The following is a 26,916-nucleotide window of genomic DNA, read 5'->3' on the forward strand; positions in this document are numbered from 1 at the left end:
CTGAAGTGCCATGCACATGTTAAGGCAGAACTGTGCTCTCCGGTTTTAATCACACATGTATTGGGTATAATTCTTGAACTTTGTTGACAATATGAAAATGTGAACATTTGTGGGTAGTAAATAATCCAGTGATTTCTTTACCTTCTCATTTGAAGTTGATTAGTTTGTTCTATTCTGCTCTAGAAACTCAACTGTTGTTGCTGGGATGTGAAGCCTAGAAGAGGCAGAGTGGCTAGAAATCACACACATTTATTATTATGCTCCCTTTAATTTTTGTGGACATTTCTATGTTGTACAGGCTGGCATCAACCCCCCCCCCCCCCGTAACTGGGACTTAAAAGCACCCTGTCCCATGCCTATTACTTTACTTTTTATGAGGAAACACATTTGCTGAAAATCCTTTTTCAATCAGCTACTGAGCCCAGGAACTTCCCATGGGATAGTCTCCGTCCTAGGAAAACACACACTTGACTTTAGAAGTTGTTGGAAGATGTGAGGGTTGCCCTCATGTGGTAGAAGCTATGAATTGCCTCTTTTGACATTGCATTTTAGCAGGATGTTTAGAAATAATTAAGAATCTCAAAGCTTAAAGCTCAGCGTGTTCCAAGGTTAAGTTTACTTTTGTATTGGTTTCAGAAGTAGAAACAGAAATGCACTAATGTATAGTATTTGTTTGAAGAGGTTTTATAGTCAGTAAAGGTTATATATAAAGGCAATAAAAATAGTATTTTGTTCACACTGTATATTTAGTGGTTTTAAGGATATAAATGTGTTATGAGATGAAAGTTTGATACTTTGTCAAAGGTATAGAATTTCAAAAACCTGTAACATTAAATTATATTTACATTTTGCCTTATTTCAAAATGGATTGAAACATCTAGCTTGTGTATGTCTATTTTAAATACGGATTTTAGAGCAAGAAGGCATTTTGGGATCTTGAAGAAGCTCTTATGTTATTGTACCTGTATATGTTTTATATCAGATTTTCTTTTGAGGAAATTGGGATCCATAGTAACTTGTTCTGATAGTTGTCTTTTTTATTGTAAAAGTGAGGGACAGAGGGGTCACAGTTATGTAAGTCAGGTATTGCGTACATTTCTTTTGAACAGTGTCACCCTTTCCCTCATTTTCTCCCAGTTTTTTCTTCCCCCCAAGTTGTGTATAGTTCATTTCCAACTTTGTGTGAAGTGAGTACCACGGCTGAATTGGTTCACCCTTTTTTCCCGTTGAGGAAGGAAATTACTGAAATGTGTCCTAGTTTGTCTCTCAGTACAGAAAACAGCATAGGGGAAGTTTGGTCTCATGTAGATAATTTTTAAATCACTGTACTTTTCTTGAAAATTACTGTATATTTTATTAGCCCTCTTATCTGTGATAAAATTATATAATCAGTTTCACCAATCATAATTTTACCAGAGGATAGAAATTAATCACAGTTCTCTGTATCTTGTTTAATAGAACAGTTAACCTATTTTGTGTGATGACACTTATCTTCATGTGTTTGGAAGAAACGACCGTTATTTTTATTTCTGAGCCTTCAGAAGAGTAGCTAGTGAAATTTAAGACTGAATGCTATCATAGTTCAAATTATTGCTTATTGTGTTATTTTTTAACCAAATAAAAATTGCTTTTATCATAGTAGCCATATAGTTTGCTTTCATAATCAAATGTTAGTAATGTTTTCCTTCTGACCACATCTTGATCTTTTGAAATTGTTTTAATGTAGATTCCATTACATTCTGTTATAGAGTTTAGTAAGCATTAAAAAAGAGTGTTCAACATTACACAGAATTTGCAAGTAGGAAATCAGCTCCCTGTTTTTCACTTGATGAGGAAACGTTTTGGCGTAGAAAGAAAATAGCACTCTTCTAAGATGATGATGCTTTCTTGTGAGAGGAGCTGGCCGTGTTAGCCGTCTCTCATCACCAGCCACCTCACTCGCAAAGAAGCTTCCAGTTCTGTAGAGGGCTAGACATTTAAGTAGTTAATGTGGACAATCTGGTTTATTTAGGAACTGACACTTACAGAACAGCCCTTTCTGACTTTTGATGCTGTTAATTGGCCTTGGCCTGAAACTAGCAGCATGGAGGACGTGGATATTAAGAAGTATCCTTGCTGGGCTCTGGCAGCTCCCACCTGTCATCCCAGCTGTTCTGGAGGCTGAGATCTGAGGATCGCGGGTAGAAGCCTGCCTGGGCAGGAAAGTCCATGAAGCTATCATTTCCAATAAACTACCCAGAAAAAGCCAAAGTGATGCTATGGCTCAAGTGGTGGAGCGCTTGCCTTGAGCAAAAGAAAACTCAGAGATAGCACCCAGGCCCTGAGTTCAGCCCCCACAACTGACTAAAACAAAACAAAAAGTGTCCTTAGGAAGGATGGTTCAGTTCAGTTCAGATGGTTCAGTTCAGTTCAGGATAGGTAGATTCCTGTCCTGGTGTGATTATATGGGCTTTTTCTCACCCACCTAAACAAACATACCTAGTAATAACCATTGCCTCTTTCAGCATGGCCATATGTCCCCCACCAGATCTGTTTGCTTTGGGTTCACAGCTGATTCCCTGATGAAATCATCTGCTGTCTTTCTGCCAAAGCCAATTGAAAAAGCCTAACTTGAACGTCTTCCATAAACAAACAGTAGCTCAATGAAACTGACCAGGAGCAAAAATAACATAAACTTACTTATAAAGAGAAAGCAACTGGCTAACAATCTTGCCAAATTCGTAATGTCTAACATCATATTGATTATTATTTTTTTTTTTTTTGGGTCCGGTTGTGGGGCCTGAACTCTGGGCCTGGGCCCTGTCCCTCAGCTCTTCAGCTCAAGGCTAGCGCTCTACCACTTGAGCCACAGCACCACTTCTGGCTTTTTTCTTTTTGCTTATATGGTGCTGAGGAATCGAACCCAGGGCCTCAGGCTTGCAAGGCAAGCGCTCTACCATTGAGCCACCTTCCCAGCCCCTCTAACATCATATTGAATTAGGGCCTGTAGCCTAGTTCTTCTTGCTTCCTGGACTGGCACTCTTCCACTCGTGATGCTACCAATCCAGCCTTCTTTGCTTATTTTGGAGATGTGGTCTCCCACAAACTATGATCCTCTAGATCTCAGCCTCTTGAGTAGCTAGGATTACATGCACGTGCTACTAGCATCCAGCATTTAAAAACATTGGTGTTTATTACATAGAGAAATAGGTTTCATTGTGACCTATTTCTTTTCATACATACTGATACCAGACTAAAAATACCCACCTCTCTTAACCTCTATTGTCTCCCCTAGTTTTATTCTTACCACTTTAAAAATCTTCTCCAAAAAGAATGATAGGCGAGTAACAGAGATGAGAGAGGAAGAGCATAGGAGAGGGTAAATAAGGGTGGGTACGATTGAAGTACTTGAGACTCTCATGGAATAAAATTATAAAACCTGTTGAAATTGTTTTAGAAGGGGAGAGGAAGCAGTAGAGGGAGTGAGTTTGACCACAATATTTTCTGTACGTAATGGGAATGGCACTGCGAAACCCCTTTGTACAACAAATGTGTGCTAGTTACTTTCATGCATTTTATTGTTACTATAAAAGTGATCTACAGAGGGGTTTTGGGTAGTACATCAGTCAGATAAAAAGTACATTTCACTCCTCCCCTTGCTCTCCCCGTCCCCACCCACAAGTTGTATAGTTCATTTTCAACATAGTGTCCAGTGAGTACAGGCTGCATTTGTTCACCCTTTGTCCCACATTTGTGTCCTCCCTTACTCTCCCGACGACAGATAAACAAGACAAAAAGGAAGGAAAACCAAAAAGGTAACCTTGTTTTCATTTCCTGGAGTTTGTTTCAATAAATATTATTTTATATGATCAGATGCACACAGCTATTGTGCCTTTGTGTTCCTCTCCTAAGAACACCCTCCTTTGGTCTCACTGTGTGTGAATGTATGCCTAGAGACCTGGATAGTTTGTCATGTCCCAGTGTATTTTTTTGAACCATCCATTGTGTTTACTTGTAGATTTATAGGCCTATTCTAGCCACCACAAATGAAAAAATCATGAAGCCTACATTTCTCTGGGTCTGGCTTACTTCACTTAATACAATTTTTTTCAAGTCTTTCCATTTCCTTATGAATGGTACACATGCTCACCCCAGTTAGAATGGCCATGATCAAGAAAACTAGCAGGTGCTGGCAGGGACGTAGTCACAGTGTTGGTGGGAATGTAAACTGGTTCTGGACATCAGAATGGAGGTTCCTCAAGACTACACATACAGCTCCCCTGTGACCCAGCAGTCCCACTCCTGGGCCCACAGACTGGGCCACGAAAGCCACCAGCACAACCATGTTCATTGCAGGACTGTTTACCATAGCCAAGATACGGAATCAACCCAGATGCTCCTCAGTGGATGAATGGACCAAGAAAATTTGATATATACACATGGAATTTGCTCATCAGAAAGAATATTGTACCATTCAAAAGGAAATGGAAGAATAATTACTAAGTGTTTCTGCTTACATTTGTGTATTAGGTGTTTATGTCAATAAGTGTTATTATTGGTAAATTCTTAGTGGTTTTCAGACTAAAATCATGGGCATTGGTTCAGATGAAATCTTTTACCAAAGCTCATGATACAAATGGACCAGGGGAAAAAAAAAAGCTTCTGTGATTGATGTGGGTCTGAGGCCATTATGTAATGCACCTGCATGTCTTTTCAGAACAGGTTTGCATATTTCTTCTTCACACAGTTCTCCCTTCCTCTCCAAGCCCTGCTGTCCCAGGTTCTCTCAATGTGTGAGGTTTGAGGCAGCGTCTGGACTATTAGAGTTACGGGCATGTAGCACTATGTGAGGTTTCTTCACTGTGTGTGCCGGCATGAGGGTTTGAACTCAGGGTCTGGGTGCAGTGTCTTAGTTGTTTTTGTTGAAGGCTGATGTTTTACCACCTGAACCACACTTCCATTTCTCGTTTTGCTGGTTAATTGGAAAGTTTCATGGGCTTTCCTCCTTGAGCTAGCTGGCTTTTGGACTAAGATCTTCAGATTTCAGCCTCCTGAGTAGCTAGGATTATAGGCGTGACCCACAGGTGTCTGGTTCAAATTTTTTAAAATTAAGAACAACCAACAACAACAAATATAACCCTAGTTTTCTTTGAGGCTACTCATTTTGACCTTTTCATGATGTTGTATCTGTGTATATGTATTTAATACTTTTATAATTTTATTTTTAAAAAGCAGGTGGAGAGAATTTTATTTTGCTTTTAATATGGTGTGCAATTATCTGGTATACTGAAAAGTAAGAAGGTGCTAAAGTACAGTGAAAAAAGAAAGCTTTAACTTTTTTTTTTTTTTTTTTTGGTCGGTCGTGGGGCTTGAACTCTGGGCCTGGGCGCTGTCCCTCAGCTCTTCAGCTCAAGGCGAGCGCTCTACCACTTGAGCTACAGTGCCACTTCCGGTTTTCTGGTGGTTTATTGGAGATAGGAGTCTCGCGGTCATTCCTGCCCGGGTTGGCTTTGAACCGCGATCCTCAGATCTCAGCCTCCTGAGTAGCTAGGATTACAGGCGTGAGCCACCAGCGCCCGGCTTTTTTTTTTTTTTTTAAGAGGTAAATTGGTGCTATTTCTTTTATACCAAATGCTGCAGTGTATTTTTTCCCTTTCTCCAGTGGAAATTGACTCTATTTTAAACAAGTATATTACCCACATTGATATTATTTCTGTATTAATCATTTACAGGTTTTTGCAGGAAATATCTATGGATTATATAAACTAATATTATTATGGTTGGCAGGGGTAAATTTGCATAATATTTTGTAGAATGTTTCAATCATTCTTTTTTTTTTGGTCAGTTGTGAGTCTTGAACTCTGGGCCTGGGTCTGTCCCTGAGCTCTTCAGCATAGGGCTAGTGCTCTGTGACTTGAGCCACAGCACCACTTCCGGTTTTCTGATGATTAATTGGAGATAAGAGTCTCACATTTTCTTGCCCACGCTGGCTGTGAACTGCATTCCTCAGATCTCAGCTTCCTGAGTAGCTAGGATTTATAGTTGTGAGCCACCGGCGCTTGGCCATTCATTTATCATCTTTCTGGCCTTTATTTTTTTTAAGGATGTCCTGCTGGGATTTGAACACAAGGTTCTGTGTTTGCTGACAGTCTTACCAGCTGAGCCCTCCTTCCCTCCCTCTCTCCCTCATTCCCCTCTTCCTTTCTCCTCTTCCTCACTCCCTCCTTCTTCTTTTCCTCATATCAGTACTGGGATTTAAACTCAGGGTCTTTGGCTTGCTAGACAAGCATTTTATCGCTTTTGCTATGTCTCCGGTCCTTTTTGCACTGATTATTGTTGAGATAGGGTCTCTCTGCACACACTGCCTGGACCATGGCCTTCCTATTGATGCTAGCCACAGAGCAGGGGTGGCAGTTGCATACAATTGTGTCCAGCTTTTCTATTTGCTGAGATGAGAGTCTTGGGGACTTGTGCTCCTGGCTGGGCCACAGTCTCAGGCCAATGTCATCACAGTGGGACTTGCACACTTCGGGTCAGGAGATCACAGTGCCAGCCAGGAAGCAGTGCCTCTCGCCAGAGTCCTGTGGAAGCTCACGAAGGTCCCAGGAGAGCTACCCCAGAGCCTTCCTGAGGTGGGGCGTCCCCAGTGACCGACGACCGTGGGGCTCTGCCCTGCGTCACTGAAAACCGACACCAACAGGCAGAGCCTCGGAGTCAGAGAACACCAGATCCTGACAGGACTCACAGAAACATGAGCTACATGCTCCTAATCAACAGTAGATATTCTTGTGTTGGAAACAATTTTTTCATAATGTTACTACTTTTAGATGTTACAGCTTTTAAATGAATTAGTACAAATTAGAAACTTAGCAAACTATAATTGATAAAACACATAGTCTTTTCAGGATCTTCAATAATTTTAGGGGTTTAAGTTAAGTGGATCTCATGACCAGAACCTTTGAAAACTGCTGCTGTAACTTACAGAGGCAAGCTCATGGTGGAGAACAGTTTCTGTAGTCTTCCCATCTGGCAAAGAAGCCTTAAGGGTTGTCTTTTAGATAGGAATTACTTTCTTTCCCTTTAGTGTAGGAGGGCATGTCTGGCTTTGCTAACAAAGAAATATTTTTTCTAGATTTAAAAAAAAAGTTGCAACCAGGCGCCAGTGGCTCACACCTGTCATCCTAGCTACTCAGGATGCTGAGATCTGAGGATCTCAGTTCAAAGCCAGCCCGGGCAGGAAAGTCCCGTGAGACTCTTACCTCCAATAAACCATCAGAAAACCAGAAGTGGCACTGTAGCTCAAGTGGTAGAGTGCTCGCCTTGAGCTGAAGAGCTGAGGGACAGCGTTCAGGCCCAGAATTCTAGCCCCATGACCAACCAAAAAAAATTTTTTTTGCTTTTGTGTTTTATCTCCTCTCTATGAAGAAGCCAGTATAAGGAAGCTGGTGTTTGACATTGGGACTTTGCAAGTCACAGAAGTGGATAGAGATTATTTCTAATTCCTTTCATGGTTTCCCCCATCACTGGAAGGGGAAGATGTAGCTCTAGTGTCTTTCGTCATGCTTAATATGTCAAGTTGTCCTGTGGTAGGTTCCCAAACTACTGTCTGTCTATCTGGCACAGTAGTTATTGTCAGTTTTCTATTGCTGCCTCTTAAAAATTTAGGTTGTCGGGGCTGGGAAGGTGTGGTTCAGTGGTAGAGCGCTTGCCTTGCATGCCTGAGGCCCTGGGTTCGATTCCTCAGCACCACATAAGCAAAAAGAAAAAAAGCCGGAAATAGCGCTGTGGCTCAAGTGGTAGAGCGCTAGCCTTGAGCTGAAGAGCTGAGGGACAGCGCCCAGGCCCAGAGTTCAGGCCCCACAACCAGACCAAAAAAAAAAAAAAAAAAAAATTTAGGTTGTCTGCTTGCTAGTTACGTGGGTGTTTGTGATTTCTGTTACATTATTTACATGTGTCATATGCTAATATAGGTGAATTATCATAGTAAGCCATAACTTATCATAAAGGAGCTTCACCGCAGTTCAGGGATGCTGCTTTTAGGCTGCTCATAGTCAGGTCTGCCTGACTTAGCAAGCTCTGTCTTAGGAAGTTGGTCAGAAATTGGTCCTGTTCCACAGAGGAAGGATTAATGGACTAAAAGAGGCAGACACTATTTTTGTAACCATCTCCGGCTTTCTAATCTTGAAGCAAGTCATTTAGTCTACAGTTTGTTGTCATGTAAGTACTGTGCCCCCTGCCTTGCATCTTTGTCTCTCTGGTAGTCAGGCATCTTAAAATGAATTGTCTGATGCAGCTCATCTTCCCACCAGGATAAAGAGAGGCTTTAATCAACCAATATATATACTGTTGTGCATAGATGGTAAGAATAGATTGCTGGAACCACTTCTAATCTGGAGGGAATAGTTGGAACCCACAATAGCAGCTACATGTCTGCTTGCAATTTAATTTTAGCCGTGTATTATGAGTCTGTAAAATGACCTACCAGTTTGCCAGTGTCCATATAACATGGATACATTCCTTCTGAGTTGTCGTTGTCACTCCTACTTTCATAATCAAGCAAGATAAAAACATCTTTTGTAATCATTACTACCTCTCCCTTTATTGCAAAATGTGCACATAGTTATTCATTCATCCTCATATTCTTTGTCTTCCATCTGTGTTACTTGAGCAGATTCACACACACACACACAAAACTTAGAATACAAGTAGCAGAGCCAGACACTGGTGGCTCACACCTGTCATCCTAGCTACTCAGGAGGCTGAGATCTGAGGATCGCGGTTCAAAGCCAGCCCGGGCAGGAAAGTCCGTGAAACTCTTATCTCCAATAAACCACTAGAAAACCAGAAGTGGTGCTGTGGTTCAAGTGGTAGAGCGCTAGCCTTGTGCTGAAGAGCTAAGGGACAACACCCAGGCTCAGAGTTCAAACCCTATGACCGACCAAAAACAAACAAACAAACAAGTAGCAGATAGTATACCTTGAGTTAAAGTCTGTTAAAAAGTTGAATCAGAGCTGGGCACTGGTGGCTCACGCCTGTAATCCCAGGTACTCAGGAGGCTGAGATCTGAAGATTGAGGTTCAAAGCCAGCCTGGGCAGGAAAGTCCATGAGACTTATCTCCAATTGACCATCAGAAAACCAGAAGTGGCATTGTACTAGAGTTCTAGCCTGGAGTAAAAGAGCTCAAAGACAGCACCAGGCCTCTGAGTTCAAGCTCCACAACTGACCCAAAAGAAAAAAAAAAGTTGGTTCTGTTAAAAAAGAGAAAGAAAAGAAAAGAAAGAAAACAGTTTAAACAAGCCTGTTGATTCCTTTCTATGGGCTAAGCTGTATGCTGGTTGCTGGCAGGGCACAGTACCTTTAAACACCTTCCGAGGCTGGTGAAGCAGCAGGAACAGATTGTTAAGTAGACAGTCAGCTTTCCCTTCATCTTACAGACATCTTCTGTCTGCTACTCAGTAAACAATGTAAAGTCATATTTTGCTTTTAAATTCAAAGATGCCGTTTTGTGTTTTATTTTTGGAAGGCAGGCAATAAAGGGCTGTGATTTAATATAGAAAATGTCTTATGAAGAATACAACCCTGTAGTGTGACTAAACTTCGAACAGCAATTAAACTAGTATATAAGAGGTCAGAGCATGAGAAGAACAGCAGTGAAGATAGGCCAGGTCGATGAGGAGGCGGCGTTGACAGGTTTGGAGTGAAGAGAAGGAAGGGCTTTTGATCTTGCTGTGGTGTGGTGTGTGGAACTGCGTAGATTGCCGCTTAGAGAGTTAGCCCCTACTCGAGCCGTGAATGTGGTGGTTTCTTGGGCAGGCACAGATGATTCCTACTTCCAAAGAGAAAGTAGGAAATGAGTGTGAGGATACTGTTTACTCTCGCCTTAGAACCAGCAGATTTGACAGGGTAGGTAGGGGTGAGGATGATAAGCCTCACCTTCTGGTAACTTCTGGAGTTCTTTACTAGAGGCAAAAATAAATGATTTACAAAGCATATGATGAGCTGGTGCACTGGTGCAGCACAGGAAGTCATCTTGAGATCAGCCGCCAGCTGTCGTTTCCATAGTTACCGTAGCGTGGACAAACTGCAGGTGAAGCTGTACAATAAACAAAGGAAGGGGAGAGCCCAAACATCTATGTAGATTTCCCTAAGATTGTGTAAGAAAGGAGAGTTCTGGAAAGTGCTATTTTTTTCATGTGTGACTGTAGCTTCATGATACTTGTATTTCCTGAGAGAGACAGAGGTTTTCTTTCATTAAAACATGTACCATTTCAAAATAAAATTTGAAATAAGGCCATGAAAGTGTTTCATAATACCACTTTTAAAATGTATATTTCTGGGGCTGGGAAGGTGGCTCAGTGGTAGAGTGCTTGCCTTGCATGCATGAGGCCCTGGGTTCTATTCCTCAGCACCACATAAGAAAAAAGCCGGAAGTGGCGCTGTGGCTCAAGTGGTAGAGTGCTAGCCTTGAGCTGAAGAGCTGAGGGACAGCGCCCAGGCCCAGAGTTCAGGCCCCATGACCACCACCACCACCAACAATAAAAAAGTATTTCTGCCGGGTGCTGGTGGCTCACGCCTATAGTCCTAGCTACTTAGGAGGCTGAGATCTGAGGATCACGGTACAAAACCAGTCCAGGCAGGAAAGTCTGTGAGACTCTTATCTAGAATCAACCACTCCAATTAACCAGAAAACTGGAAGTGGCTCAAGTGGTAGGGTGCTTGCCTTGAGTTAAAGAGCTCAGGGACAGTGCCCAGGCCCCAGAGTTCAAGCCCCACTACCGCGCCCCCCCCCCAAAAAAAAAGGTCTATTTCTTTGAATCAAATTTATTGTTTGTAGTTTCCATGTTCCAAAATCCAGTACTCTACAATCTGGTGCTTGGTTTGCTGTTGGTTTTTGGTTGGCTGGTTTCCTACTAGGTGTAAAAACCTTCCTTAATGCTTAAACTGGTGGTTAGGATTTTATGCCTGGGAGGTTGGTTGGTGCTCTGACGCTCTGGCGTACTCCAGCCCGTCTTGTTCCAGGGCTGGGCTCGACCCCAATCCTTTCACCTATGCTTCTCAGTGGGGCTGGGTGGCAGGTACACATCACGGTGGCCTGCTGTTTTTGTGGAAGGTGTCTGGTGATCTTTGTGTTCTGACTGGCCTCTAACCTTGATCCTCCTGATCCCAGCCTCTCAAGTAGTGAGGATTACAAGTGTCATGGTGTTCAGCAAGTGCTTGATTTTTAACTATATATAACCATACCACTGCAACGCCTGTCTCTCACTTTTTGTTCACATTAGAGCAGACAGATACCTTCGCATCCCCTCCCTCTTTGTCATGTGGGAAGTACATTCTTTTTTTTTTTTTTTTTGTCAGTCGTGGGGCTTGAACTCTGGGCCTGGGAGCTGTCCCTCAGCTCTTCAGCTCAAGGCGAGCGCTCTACCACTTGAGCTATAGCGACACTTCCAGTTTTCTGGTGGTTTATTGGAGATAGGGGTCTCACGGTCTCTCCTGCCCGGGCTGGCTTTGAACCGCGATCCTCAGATCTCAGCCTCCTGAGTAGCTAGGATTACAGGCGTGAGCCACCAGCGCCCGGCGGGAAGTACATTCTTGTTCAGAGCATGAACACAACTGCTTTGACTCACTAATATTCAACAGACTGGATTTCCAGAAACTGGAAACCAAACCCAAACCAGTCTTTAAAAGAAAACATGATGTCATTTAATGTTGCCAATTACACACGGTCTCAGAGCTCACTGCTAAAAGTAGAGACCTCCAATGTGAGACTGAGAGAGCCTGTGCCTGTCCTCTTCTGTTCCTAATAGGCCTCACCCAGCTACAGCGCTGCACCAAGCCTCCACAGGAACTCCCTTACAGGACCAGAGTAGGAGATGGGCTAGGCATCACTGCCACACGGCTGCTGTCACATGTGGATGGGGTGGATGAGGGGACACTGTCACATGTGGATGTAATGGATGAGGGGACACTGTCACATGTGGATGTAATGGATGAGGGGACACTGTCACATGTGGATGTAATGGATGAGGGGACACTGTCACATGTGGATGGGGTGGATGAGGGGACACTGTCACATGTAGATGTAATGGATGAGGGGACACTGTCACATGTGGATGTAATGGATGAGGGGACACTGTCACATGTAGATGTAATGGATGAGGGGACACTGTCACATGTGGATGTAATGGATGAGGGGACACTGTCACATGTAGATGGGGTGGATGAGGGGACACTGTCACATGTGGATGTAATGGATGAGGGGACACTGTCACATGTAGATGTAATGGATGAGGGGACACTGTCACATGTAGATGTAATGGATGAGGGGACACTGTCACATGTAGATGTAATGGATGAGGGGACACTGTCACATGTGGATGTAATGGATGAGGGGACACTGTCACATGTGGATGTAATGGATGAGGGGACACTGTCACATGTGGATGTAATGGATGAGGGGACACTGTCACATGTGGATGTAATGGATGAGGGGACACTGTCACATGTGGATGGGGTGGATGAGGGGACACTGTCACATGTAGATGGGGTGGATGAGGGGACACTGTCACATGTGGATGTAATGGATGAGGGGACACTGTCACATGTGGATGGGGTGGATGAGGGGACACTGTCACATGTGGATGTAATGGATGAGGGGACACTGTCACATGTAGATGGGGTGGATGAGCGGACACCACTACATGGTAGAATAGGGATGAATACGAGAAGTTTTCTTTTCCTGAAGTATAGATAGTATAGATATTCAATTTTAGGTTCTTGGTACATTTCAAGTTTCCCATTTTCCCCTTTTTTGGGGGGGTCTCATCCTTATTTCTTTCCGCCCTATGTATGTATAATGTAAATACCTTTGGAAAAAACGATGTAATATGTAAATGCTCACATTCTGCTACTGAATTCATTCAGTGCAAACAGTGAATCTTTTCCTAACCCATCTTGTGCCCTTGACTGAGTGAGCAGTTAATGGTGTATGAAGCAGGAAGTGCCTGAGATGCAATATCTTCAGGAAATGCAAACTGCAGTAGAATCCCAGCGGTCTGTCAGGAGGTAGAGGAGTATTTTACCTGATGATATGAAGTAAAAGTCAGTGGCGCGTAAGAGGCTGGTGTCGCCCTGAGCCTGTCGTGAAGCTGGGCGTGTTGTGTGGTATCTGTGCACTAATCACGGTGTGCCGCTGTGTGGCAGCTGTCAGAAACTTTGTGCTGAAGTTCCCCGCAGTGAGATAGAACACTTCCTTTGCTGTCAGAAAGGAGACGTGTTTTCAGTTTTTTCCTGTAAGTTTGTGTTTTGTTTTGTTCTTGATTTTTCCCTTAAATACAAAAGGAACTAATGGGTAAATCCTGAAATCTAGGCATGTTTATTAGTGTAAATGTGTTGTTAATAGCCATTTATGAATTATCAGTACAATAGATTTATTTTTTAATCAATTCAAACTTAAAATGTAATTGTTCAAATTTTCTAAATTGCTTTTTCGAATGATCTGATTAGATTTGTGGTCTTTCTGTATCTTTGTAATTAATATAAAGACGATATAACTTTTAATAATATAGTCGTGCTTTTAAGAACTTAGCAAGGTAACTTTTATTAACCTTATTTATTTTGTGTTTGCAAATATCTGTAATATATTAGAGCCAGACAAACTTAATTGTGTTAAATATATTTTTCAAACTACAAAGTTTTTCTTGACTATTTAAGACTTACTACCATTTTACGGTATTCATTCTTTATAAATTAATTTGGTTTTGATTCTACTCCAACTTTTTCACTTAGCAGGAGTTACAACATTCTTGAAAGAAATGTAGGTTCAGGGAAATATAAAATATAGTTACTTGCCTTTATGTGATATTTCATAAGCTGATGTATATTTAACCCAGGAACTATATCTTGATATGAATGAACACAAAATTTTTGACATGCTAAATAGAATTTCTTTAGAATTGTGTAGAAAATTGATGAAAACTTTAGATGTTACTAATAAGAAAATATATTTTACTTTTGTCTTTCCATCCCAGTTTTTAATATCACCTTCATGTGGGAAAAGGTGGTTTTTTTTTTTTTAATGAATTACTAACTTCTGAGTTTTTCTCTAAAGAGAATTTACTTCATTGACACTTAGCTAATTTTTGTCTAAATAGCCTAAATAAAATGGCTAATTGATGCGATTGGTTCAGTAAAATATTTTGTCAAGTATGTGGACATATTGAGAAAAAAAACGAAATGTGGAAATGTGGTTTGGTAAACAATAGTTGGTTTTTTTCAAAGTTTAAAGCAAATATTTTATATCAGTGAATATGTACTGCAGCAGGCTGTTTATAGCAGCCTTTGTTGTTGTTGTTTTTTAGCTTGTAGAAATGCATTAATCTCACATTAAATGAATCTTGAGTATTTCCCCTAAATTTTATTCAGGTGTAATTTTCCTAAATGGGAAGGTAGACTATAAAATCTAATTGCCTTAGATCTCAGCTTTCTGTACTTTATCTTCATTAATGTTTTAAAAATACAATCTTACAATGCGAGTTGCACTCTTTGATTGTATAACTCTAGAACTAAGTTATAACTGCATCCTGTGTTGTGAGGCTTATTCTAGGGTTTTCCACAAGTAAGATTACATGTAAGTTATTTTTAAGAGCTATGCTAAAGAGGATACTGTTTATTAAATTACAGCGCGTCCAGAATGAGGATCTAGATAGGACGTGTGTGTAAAAACATTTTGAACTTTCAGAGCACCTTTTAGTTTATGTGAAGTTCTTCAGATGGCCCCGTTGTCCTTGGAAGCTTCTAACACCAAGGTGTCTGTTGCAGCCCAGAGCAAAGTTACTGCTACCCAGGACAGCTCTAATTTGCGATGTATTTTCTGTGGTAAGCAACATTATGTTTACATTACTTTCTCAAGCTGTGGTACATACTACTTACACATTTCCATACCTTTTGTTTCCTTAGGCCGTAGTCTGGTTTGTGGTTTTTGGGATATATAGCAAGCTATTGTTTTAATGTTGTGATATTCGTTGTGGTTTGTGTAGGTGATTTGGGCCAGCTCTTGAATTGGCTTGCTGGGATTTAGTTAGAACTGGGATCTTAACACCTCTACCTCTTAATCTTAACACCTACCTCTTCCAATACAAAGGAGAGGGATTTTTGTTCATTTTTGTTTTTAACTATTTTGTTTGAAAGCAGACTTTTGACTGAGAATTTAAGGAAATGTTTGTATGCATTTTAATATTTGAGGAATGTAAATGTCTTATTTGAAGGGAGCTTTTGCTTAACTTGAATTAATTTTAGATGTGCATGTTGTAAGAGGCAGATGTAAATACTGCTTTAATAAAAAGGCTTCTGCTCAACACGCTTTTTTTTTCCTTTTTTCTTTTTATGTTTTATATGTTAGATGCCTGTGGCTTAGGAGTAAATTTAGGCTTATAGAATATTTTTGTCATGCTCACTCATACATACATGTGTGCACACACACGTATTGTTTGCATGGACAAGTGAGGTTTGTCACTTAGCCCAGATGAGAGCTGATCAGGTGTGTTCACATCCCTATCCTTGCATGTTGGGATAGATAGGTAGAGAGAGAGATGTGTATCTTTGTTTGAAGTCCTTTTATTTCCATTTGATTCTGAAACTTTACATTTTAAAAGCCCAAGTTCCAAAAGGTGAATTAATTATATTTGAGCTTTCTTTAAATTTATGTAACTTATTTTGACTCATGTATGTATATCTTGACCATCCAGATTATTTTATGAAAGAAAGCTCTATACTGATACACTGCAAGAATTTTGTAACAACACAGTCTGTGTGTCTGTGCTTTATACATGGGACTCAAACTTTTAATGAGGTTCCTCAGTATTACTGGTATTATTTCCTTAAAGAGAATCATTTTAAAGTTTATGTATTTACTGGTTTAGGTATAGAAACGTATATAAATTGAAAACAAAAGTGTGTGTGCTGCGTGTGGTTGTGAGTGCTGGGGCTTAAACTCAGGGCTTTGTGGTTTTGCTTTGCTTTTTGGATCCAGGCTGGCACTTGACAACCTAAGCCACACCTCTACTTCCAGCTTTTTGCTGGTTAATTGGAGATAAGAACCTCTTAGATTTGTCTGCCCTAGCTGGCTTCAAACCTTGATCCTCAGATCTCTGCCTCCTGAGCAGCTAGGATTATATGTGTGAGCTTCAGTGCCTGGCTTCTAATATATTTCCTGACTATAATTATATTTTAGATTTGTTTCAGTATTGAGCCTATTGTGTGGACATTTTACAGCTCTCTCCTCTCCCTTTCAGATTCCATAAGAAGCAGTACAGACTAAGTGTTCAATTAGTAACCTTATTTCTGATTTCCTGCCTCCTCCTGGAGGTTCTTCTAGACCATTCTTTGAGCTAGCCATGAGAGATCATTGATACCTTTATTACTAAGGATCAGTTGATTTCATTTTTGAACACCTATTTAACTTTCATCTTAAAATCTTAGGTTCCCATGCAGAATAGTTTACATAACTGTAGCAAAAACATGGATTTGGCCTATTAATACAGGTGAATATTAAGTTTGTAAAATAATAGGTTAGAAAGCAGATTTCCTCTGTTACTACCTTTATCTGTGAGCAAACAGCATAATTACAACTTTGCTAAGTTTAAATGAATCCTATTGTGAATAATAGTATCTATTTGTCTTTTAGTCCTGTGCTTTTAAATAGTCTGTGGCTATGTGTGAAACTAGACTTGTGAAAATTAAAATAGGAACAGTAAGTACTTTAACCAAAACTGAACATTGAAGGCAAGATGATAGTGCTATTCATGTTTCACAGGGAGATTTCTATTGGATTTATTTTTACTTTTATTTTTGACAGTGATTTAAACTTGAGCCTCACTCTTGGCTTGCTTATCTGGTGCTCTACCCCTTGAGCCCTACCTCCAGTCCAGCTTTTTGCTCGTTATTTTTGAAGATGGAATCTTTCAGACTTTCTGCCCTGGCCAGATTCCCTGGATCTCAGCCTTCTGAGTAGCCAGGATTTCAGGCGTGAGCCACTTGCACACAGCTCCTATCATTTGTGGGCTATTATGTCAGTGACACTGCCACATTTTTTCATTAGAAACAAGCAGGTCACAAGCCGTGTATCCTGCAGCCAGGACACATTAAGGTCAAACATTGTCCCTGGTACTAGGGGAGGAGACTGACCCTGAAAGAGCTACTGTGGCTGTGCTGTAGCTCGTGAGCTTGCTTGTCCTTGTGTTAGTCCCCATGTGATGCTGTCACCACCTGTTCTGTATTTTATGAAGTAGGAGTTAGACCTTGTGAAGAAATGCCACATCCCGGAAAGGACAGTGATAGCTCACAGCCTTGGCTGCCCGTGGCTGTGGCTTCTCACTGTTAGATGTGTACTGCCTTGGTATCAGTCATTGATTTTAAAACCCATTAGAATGTTTGACCACAAGGCAAAATGTAATTATGTGCCTCTGCTTCACATTTATCCAGAACTTGTATTTAATATGTCATGCTGTTTATAAGCATTTTTAAATGCATGTAAATTTCCAGTGTTCTAGTTTTTACAATTTGATGATATTGATGAAGAAAAGGCAAACAAAACAGCCAGATTAAATATAAATGAGGGAAAAGGCAAAGGCGGGCTCCCTCCCTCTTCCCTGCAGGAAGAGTATCTGGCCTTTATCACGGAGAACTGTGTAGCAGGTAATGAATAAATGTCAAGAGTTCTTGGATCAAAAATGTTCCTCTTTCCTAGGTACCCTTCTTCAACGGATTTGTCAAGAAAGCTTTTAAAAAGCTTAAACAGAGGGGCTGGAGGCGAGGCTTAAGTGGTAGAGCACCTGTCTGTGTGGTGGTGCTGAGTTCATTCCCCAGCACCACCAAAACAAGGGGGAAAAGCAGTAAATTTCATTACATGTGTGCTACAACCACAGAAAACAATAGAAAGAGTTGAGAACGGTTCTGTAGATTGGTATAAACATTTTTTTCTTAACTCTGTTCATGAGTTATATCAGACTTGTTACTTTTTTAACCTGTTTAACAGTATTGGGTTGGAATTTTGACATCTTTTTTCTTGAATATATATATTTGAAATAAAACTTAAAATTTCAATTATTGTTGATAGAATCCCTGTTTTAGATCTGTCAAACAAGTCTTGTTCTAATATTTGTGTAGCCTGAAGTTTTCACTTAAATTTTCAAACCTTATTTTTAAAGGTAATTAAGCCATACTAATTTGACCGTGCCAAATTCTTTTGCATTTAATAGTTTTGGATAAAGTACACCTGTCCCCATCCATTTTACTTTTTCTCAAACCTCCGCTCCCACTTTGTGTAATAGCCCCACTTCTTCCAGGAGAGGGGACTTAATTCCTGTAAAACATTAAGCATTAGTAGGTCACAAAATGTGACAGTTTTTTTTTAAATCATCATGTTAGTTGCCAAAGCATTCTAGTCTGCTTACTAGAAAAAAGTTATTTGTTTATTTTTGCAAGTATTTATGTGTATTTTTAATCTTGATTATAAAAAGCTTTTTTGGTTTTTGATTGCTAATGATTTTTGATGTTTCCTTCATTTGGCTATTAAAATAACAGCCTTTTAGGATAGTTTATGAAATATATCACTGCACTTGTCTAATTTGTCCTTAGAGAATAAATTAAGTGATTAGTCTAAAAACATTTATAAAGAGGTGAGGATAAAGCTACTAGGTAAGTTGAGATCAAATTATTTCTGTTTCTCTGTATCTGTAATATACCAGTACAATATTTTACCCTGATGGAGCTAACTTCCAGTAGTGCATTATGGCTCATAGATTGTAAGAGTCTGCATTATGTATAGAAGCATTTAAAGATTTTTATACTGGTGCGTTACCATAATCTTTCAGAACTGGTCAGGAAGACTAGAATTCAGAAGTATATGTAGTATACCACTCCGCACCCATCCCCAGAAGTGGGCCAGAACTGTCTCTTTACTCTCTTGTTTGCTGTTTCAAGATTGTTCTAGAATATCCTAAGGCATAATATATTAGGTCCAGCAATGATCTCACTTAATTTCTATATCCAGTGCTGTTAAGGTTCCCCATAATTTAGTAGCATTCTGTCTAGGTTGTTGAAATGGGTCTGCATTATGTATATGGTATGCAGGAATGGATGGTTGTTAGTTTCTTGTGACAGTACCATGTTGGTATGAATGCCGGTTTTTTTCTTTCTTTCCCAAATGAAAAGTCATTAAGATTACCTCTGTTACATTTTATGAATTTGATATTTAAAATTAGATGTAGGTTCATTTATTATATGAAAGTTAAGCAAATGTTTCTTTCACCAGTATTGGAAATGCCAGGCTATTAAGCAGAAGTGGCAGCTTAAGTTGGGCAAATTGGATAATGCATTAGCATACCTCTGTGGTCTAGTAATAAGGTTCTCATGCTCTCTTTCTCCTGTTTTTCATTCCAGTGTTCTATTTAGGTGAGTTTTTAAATTCTGAATTTTCATTTAAGTTTTCCCTCTCCACTTCATGAATTACCCAAAGAGAATGTCTCATTGTCTTAGCAAATGTCCAGCTCGGGTGCCTACTGGATGCTCATTGAACACTTGTTTTACTCAAGCTCTCTTCATATAGAAGTGTTTATTTTCCTTTGTCGTTGATGTTTTCATCTGTCTCAAGCCTTCTGGGGATGATGACAGTATTACGTTGCAGTCTTTCATTTGCTGTGTGTTATGTAAAGCTTACAATTTATTTTGCTAGACAAAGAAGATACATTTGTAAATATGTGATGGTTTTATGTTGCCCTCATGATTTTACTTCTTGATAATTAATGGAACGTATGTTCACCTGTAATGTTTTCCTCCTTTATAGGGCCAACATTGCCTAGACAAAATTCACAACTGCCTGCTCAAGTTCAAAATGGCCCATCCCAAGAAGAGTTGGAAATCCAAAGAAGGTAACTCACTGTTTTCACTCTTTTTCTCCTACTGCAGAAGACAAAACTGTGAACACCCTACTACTGGAAGTAGTTCATGTCTTTTCAGAGCTTTGAAAGTCCACTTTTATGTGAGTTTGCGTATCACGAGCAACGAGTGACTTGTGAATGCTTCACATGAGGTGTTATTAAATCTTACATAACTTGTTACAACTGAACATGTTAAGCACACTTAACAACAAGTCTCACTTTATAATAGTTAATCATAAAATCTAACTATTTTACATAACCAACCCAACTAGAACGTTGACATTGTGTTGGCTGGTTCTACAAAGTGGCCATCTTAAGATAATTGTAGTGGTAAAAGACAAATATCTTGCCTTATGACTAGATGCTGTTTGAACTGAATTAGCAACATCATTTACATCATTTCAATAGTCTACAGATAGCTGCATTTAGGGGTAACTTTTAAAAAATTATCTGTTTGCATTATGAAGTATTTTGCAATACTGCTTTTCAAATTCAGGTACTTTCCGTAACTGAAAATAAGATCGCTAAATCAGGTGTCCCGCTTCTAAGCAAAGTGAAGGGTTTTTTTTGAGGGTGGCATATTGAGAGCCTTTATTACAACACTAGCAGTCTGCAGGCTGCCCATTGTAACAGAGGTTTGCAGCCTCCAAGTACAACACTGTTGGGAAACAGGCCAGAAAGAAAGAACAAAAACAGTATCATCAAACCAATTTGGCTCCAGTGGAGAGCTGAATTGGGATGCCAGGAGACAGGACCCGGGACACGATTATGGAGACATGTGTCATGACATCCCAGAGGGAAGGTTTTTAGAGGTGGCCATGCTCTTGTTTGTTTTTGAGGGAGAGGGTTGTCACCACTGTGAGCCTGGACCGTTGTACAGATGGAGTTTTTTGTCCTAGCACTGGCTTCTTTTTCAAACAACCACAGAACCTGTGGCCTCGCTTGGTGGAGAGGCACAGCTGTTCTGCACGCGCCCTGCTCTGCCTCCATCTTGCAGCTGATTTTCTCCTGTTGACTGTCAGTGAATCTTTGGTCTTGTGTGTTTGAGCAGTCCATTTAAAGCCCCGTGGCTCCCTTTATACACTGTGTAAATGCATGCCAATGTCGTACTTAACCATTGTTGGCCTCCTCCGAGGCAGATGTAGGCAGGCATATTTCTGTTTACATAGCCCAATGTTTGGTACCCTTTCCATTTAAAGACTCATTTATAGTCTTTTTTTGGGGGGCGGGGGAGGGTCCGGTCGTGGGGCCTGAACTCTGGGCCTGGGTGCTGTCCTTCAGCTCAAGGCTAGCGCTCTACCACTTGAGCCACAGTGCCACTTCGGCTTTTTTTTTCCTGCTTATGTGGTGCTGAGGAATCAAACCCAGGGCCTCAGGCATGCAAGGCAAGCGCTCTACCACTGAGCCACCTTCCCAGCCCTCATTTACAATCTTAAAATTCTCTAAACTTTATTGCTTTGAGCATTTTCTTTTCTCTGTTCTTGACTATTGTTTGTTTGTTCTGCTCCCAGTTTCCCATGTATTTTGTTCTATATTCTGGCAGGTTTTGTTTTGTTTTTTCTTTTTGGTGTGGGTACTGGGGCGTGGGCCCAGTCTCTTTGGCCTTCTCCCAGCTTTTTCTCTCATGCTGACACTCTACCATAAGGCGCACCTCTAGTATGGCATTTTACTGGTTATTAAGAAGAAGAGTCTCAAGAACTTTTTCCCAGGCTACCTTTGAACCAGGATACTCAGATCTTAACTTCCTAGGTAGCTAGGGTTACCTGTGTAACAGCTGATGCTCTGCTAATTTTCTTAGTAACCTTATATTCTAGGCCAGCATTGTTGAGTAGTGCTGTTTTTAATTAGTGAGTGAAATAGGATAATAGATGAAATCTACCATATCAAAAAATACGTTTTTAACACTAAAAGCACTAATAACATTTGTCATACCAAGTTCAGTGCATATTTTATACTTTAAAAACATTTCTGTTGGTTCTGTTGGCTTACGCCTGCTACCTACTCAGGAGGTTGAGATCTAAGGATCGAGGTTCGAAGCCAGCCCAGGCAGAAAAGTCTCTGTGAGGGCCAGGAAGGTGGCTCAGTGGTAGAGCGCTTGCCTTGCATGCCTGAGGCCCTGGGTTTGATTCCCCAGCACCACATAAGCAAAAAGAAAAAAGCCGGAAGTGGTGCTGTGGCTCAAGTGGCAGAGCGCTAGCCTTGAGCTTAAGAGCTCAAGGGACAGCACCCAGGCCCAGAGTTCAGGCCCCATGACCGGTTACCCCCCCTCCCCCCCCAAAAAAAGTCCCTGTGAGACTCTTATCTGCAATTACCATAAAAAACTAGAGGTGGTGCTGTGGCTCAAGTGGCCCAATGCTAGCACAGAGGCTCAAGGACAGTGCCCAGGTTCTGAGTTCAAGCCCCACAGCCAACAAACTAATTTTTTTTCAGACTGACAACAACTTGCATGCAGAGTGTGCAGGAGCCACAGTGCCTGTGGGACCTAACGGAGGGCACATGGTCTCTTCCTTTTCGTGCTTGTGTGCTGTCTTACGGCTCTTACCTTCAATGTCTCTTTCTTCTTTTTCTTAATTTGAATTATGTCCTCCTAAATCGTTGCTTATGCGTCTCAGCTTTCCTTCAAGTAGTTTTTCCTAGGGTCTGCTTGTTTATTCAGAGGAAAACTCAAATTGTGTAATTCCTTAGAAAGGCTCACTTACAGTCCAACACAGTACAAGACACAGCATTTGAAAAGGGGCCAGGATTAAGAGGGGGAGGGTAGATGAATGGAGAGAGGAAGTGGGTAGATTGCAGTCATACAATTCAGCATATATCCTATAAAATTAAGAAAAATAAGGGAGGCCTTTGTCATGGGAAGGGTGGGAAAGAACGGTGAAAGGAGTAGCATTGATCAAGATCTGCTGTGTTCTTTAATCGTTGACTGGCAACTCCTTTGTGTACGACTACTTAAAGATGGAAAAGAGAAAAAGGATAAAAAAAGACATTGGCCAGGCTGTCCTGTGCTGTTGAAGGGTTGTGTAGCACTTTGCTGTGAGCACAGCTGCCATCTGACTGACGGCAGGAGAGCCAGCTGAGAAGCTCCTTTGGTGAGCAGCTCATTGTAAGTCTTGGGGGAGCGGGAGTGTGCGGGAAGGAAGGGGCATCATCTACCTGGCTGAGCTAGTAGGACGGCCTACGATGGGCAAGACTGGCCTTTGTTGGAATATATCAAAGGTAAATGTATACTCCTTCCTGCTGTTTGTTACCTGCTTTATCATGAGTGTGATAGATACTTGTACGATTCTGGAGTTGTATAATTTGGGAATGGAGGAAGGACACTGGGCTTCAGAGTCTACCAACCAGATGAACATTCCTATCTTGCTCCCACCCTCACCCCTCTGCTCAGCATTTCTAGGGCCCCTTTTCCCATATCCAGGGCAGCTCCTGTGACTATCTCTGATGCACCACACTCCTCAACCATGCATTTCTTTTCTGAATTCAGTCACACACTTTGTTTGATTTGCACAAAATTGACAAATACAAGAGGTAACTAACTTAGTTGTACTCCATCAGCAAAGCTTAGAATGAAGATCATCTAGGGTGAAGATCTGTGGTGCTGGTCCATAGCAAGCCAGTTAGTAATCCTAACATGAGATGGTGACTTCAAGAGTCTTTGCGAAGAGCGTTTGGATCCCCGACTGGGCCCCCAATCCTCACAGTCTACTCTCACACGCACACACCCCCTCCCACACCCCCTTCACCTGGACAGGGGCCTGCACACTTAGCCCCCCTCACCGTCTCCTCACACACGCACACACCCCCTCCTGCACACACACCCTCACCTGGACAACACACCCTCCCGCACGCCCCCCCTCACCTGGACAGGGGCCTGCACACTCAGCCCCCCCCCCACCGTCTCCTCCCACACACACCCCCTCCCGCACACACCCCCTCACCTGGACAGGGGCCTGCACACTCAGCCCCCCCCTCATCGTCTCCTCTCTCACACACACACACCCTCACCTGGACAGGGGCCTCGATATTCAGCCCCCCCTCACCATCTCCTCCCACATGCACACACCCCCTCCCACACACACCCCCTCACCTGGACAGGGGCCTGCACACTCAGCCCCCCCCACTGTCTCCTCCCCCCCCCTCCCACACACACCCCCTCACCTGGACAGGGGCCTCCCTCACCATCTCCTCCCACACGCACACACCCCCTCCCCCACACACACCCCTCACCTGGACAGGGGCCTGCACACTCAGCCCCCCTCACCATCTACACACACACACACACACACACACACACACGCGCGCGCGCCTGGATCCCACCTCTTGGGTTAAACATAGTTTTGGAATTTTGTCATTTATATTGTATATGCTTCAAAAAGTGTTTTAGACATAAGCTAAGTGTATGTTTGACGATTTTTGATGTTAATCTCATGCTTTGAACATGCTTACATTTGGGATGCTGTTTGGGAGAGGAGCCATTCGGTGGTAGAAGGGCAGCTCTTCCACTAGATCCTTGAGGCCAGGGTGGTGTCAGAGGGAAGGAAAAGCAAAACAAGCAAAGCGTGAGGCCCCGACATGCCTGTCCAGTCAGGAGGGTTCTGGTTTGATGGGAAGTTGGAGTCATGTTAAAAATATACTAAGAAGGGACTGGGGAGGTGGCTCAGTGGTAGAGCGCTCGCCTTGCACGCATGAGGCCCTCGGTTTGATTCCTCAGCACCACATAAGCAGAAAAAGCCGGAAGTGGGGCTGAGGCTCAAGTGGTAGAGCGCTGGTCTACAGTTGAAGAGCTGAGGGACAGCGTCCAGGCTCAGAGTTCAGGACCCATGACCAACAAAAAACAAACAAAAAATACTAAGAAAAGTGTTTTTCTGACAACTGATGTGATGAGTGATGAATAATATGACATATGAATATTGCTAACAATAATCAAAGGGCTGTTACAATTGTATTGAGGTAATGGGAAAGAAAAAGGTTGTGAGGTCAGAATTACAATTATAAAATCACGTGGCTAGGAAGAGGTCAGTATGTAAATATAGAGACAGATACAGATAGGAGTGTGTGTGTGTGTGTGTGTGTGTGTGTGTGTGTGTGTGTGTACGTACGTACGTACGTACATCATCTGAATCTGAAATATCAAGAAATGATAGTTCTAAAGAAGTGGCTGTTTAGAAACATGAGATTAAATATCAGAGTATTGAATGCAATTGCTGCTGGGAAGAGGAATCCAAGAGTGCTGAGGGATGTTAACTGTTTTATCATAAAGTTTTTTTTTTGGGGGGGGTGGTCCGGTCGTGGGGCCTGAACTCTGGGCCTGGGTGCTGTCCCTCAGCTCTTCAGCTCAAGGCTAGTGCTCTCCCCCTTGAGCCACAGCACCACTTCCAGGTTTTTTCTTTTTTGCTTATGTGGTTCTGAGGAATTGAACCCAGGGCCTCGTGCATGCAAGACAAGCATTCTACCACTGAGCCACCTTCCCAGCCCCATCATAAAGTTTTTAATAGTTTGACTTTTTTTTTCATTGATGCTAGGGTCTGAACTCGGTCTGGGCACTGTCTCTGAGCTTCTTTTGCTCAAGGCCCCACTTCTGGTTTTTTGGTAGTTTATTGGAGATAAGAGTCTCACAGAGCTGGCACTGGTGGCTCACGCCTGTAATACTAGCTACTGAGGAGGCTGAGATGTGAGGATCACGGTTCAGAGCCAGCAGAAAAGTCCATGAGACTTTTATAAAACTCCAGTTAGCTACCAGAAAACCAGAAGTGATGTTGTGGCTCAAGCAGTAGAGCACTAGCCTTGAGCTGAAGAGCTGAGGGACAGGGTCCAGACCCAGAGTTCAGGACCCATGGCCGAACCAAAAAAAAAAGAGCCTCACAGATTTTCTTGCCCAGGCTGGCTGTGATCTTCAGATCTCAGCCCCCTGAGTAGCTAGGACTACAGACGTGAGCCACTGGCACCTGACTTGTTTGACTTTTTAAGCTAGTAAGTGTAAAGTTGAGTTGGTAAGTGTTTACATGTTAAACTTTACTAGTCTAATACTTTTTACTGTAGTAACATGATAGTTAAAAAAAAGGTTTTCTACTCATTTGTCTATCATTTGTTAATTTTAAATTCTACTCACCTTACTAACATCTGGCTTCCTTGGTAGTGATGGGAACATACATTCTAAGAAACATGAGTCAGTCCTATCTAGTCAAAGCATAGAGTGTAATTCAGTTCATACCTATAAATAGCCTTCTGGTCACCACTTCGCCTGGCAGCTATAAAGGGGTGTGGCACCACACAGACCGGAGGAGCCGGGCCATGGAAGCGTGCAGCCCATTCCTGACCCTGCAGAGGCAGGATGGACCAAAAGTGGACCGTCTTCTGTTGTAAGTGCTAGTTCCTAATTAGGCTTTATGATATTGAAACTCAACTATCTTGGTAGGTTTTATCCACTTCTTTTGTTCTCAAACAGGGAAGCAAACTATATCTTTGTAGGTTTTTTCCGAAAAGTATGAATGATAATATCAATGTGACAAAATGTTACCTACTCAAAGCATTTTCCTTAGTCAGCTCTCCTACTTTATTATGGTAAGATTGAAATCCCTCTGTATTTACCTAGGTTAGGCATTTTGAGATTTTGTTACTTGTATTCCACATGCTTCAAAAAGTCTTTAGAGTCGGGCACTGGTGGCTCACACCTGTAATCCTAGCTACTCAGGAGGCTGAGATCAGAGGATTGAGGTTTGAAGCCAGCTCAGACAGGAAAGTCCATGAGACTCTTACCTCCACTTAATCAAAAAAGAAGTGGCTCTGTGACTCAACTGGTAGCAAAAAATTTCAGGGATAGCACTCAAGCCCCATACCAAAAAGAAAAAAAAGCCTCATATTGTTTAGAAACAGCTGTTCATTTAAAACACACCGCACACTAGGAATAAGAGTCAGAAATGAAGTGGAATTGGAATATCATAGCTGGGCCATGCCTATGATACTTTCATTGGATCAAGAATGGAATCTTTTTTTTTTTTTTTGGTT

The 26,916-nt window shown here is 41.7% G+C and overlaps 1 protein-coding gene across 11 annotated transcripts in view; it reads left to right on the forward strand.

Moving 5' to 3' along the window:
• The window catches only part of Enah (ENAH actin regulator), a 120,450-nt gene that overhangs the window by 64,058 nt on the left and 29,476 nt on the right, over nucleotides 1-26,916 (forward strand). For 6 of the 11 annotated variants that reach the window (XM_070023241.1, XM_070023243.1, XM_070023245.1 and 3 more), the window contains exon 4: nucleotides 19,821-19,905. In XM_070023241.1, coding sequence (XP_069879342.1) covers nucleotides 19,821-19,905 — 85 coding nt within the window. Of the gene's footprint in view, nucleotides 1-14,797; nucleotides 14,855-19,820; nucleotides 19,906-26,916 lie in introns of all 11 variants that reach the window. The other 5 variants (XM_070023240.1, XM_070023239.1, XM_070023242.1 and 2 more) reach the window with 1 other exon arrangement.

The sequence above is a fragment of the Dipodomys merriami genome, unplaced genomic scaffold, assembly GCF_024711535.1.
Source record: "Dipodomys merriami isolate MVZ:Mamm:240054 unplaced genomic scaffold, mDipMer1.0.p SCAF_158, whole genome shotgun sequence".
Classification (NCBI taxonomy): domain Eukaryota; kingdom Metazoa; phylum Chordata; class Mammalia; order Rodentia; family Heteromyidae; genus Dipodomys; species Dipodomys merriami.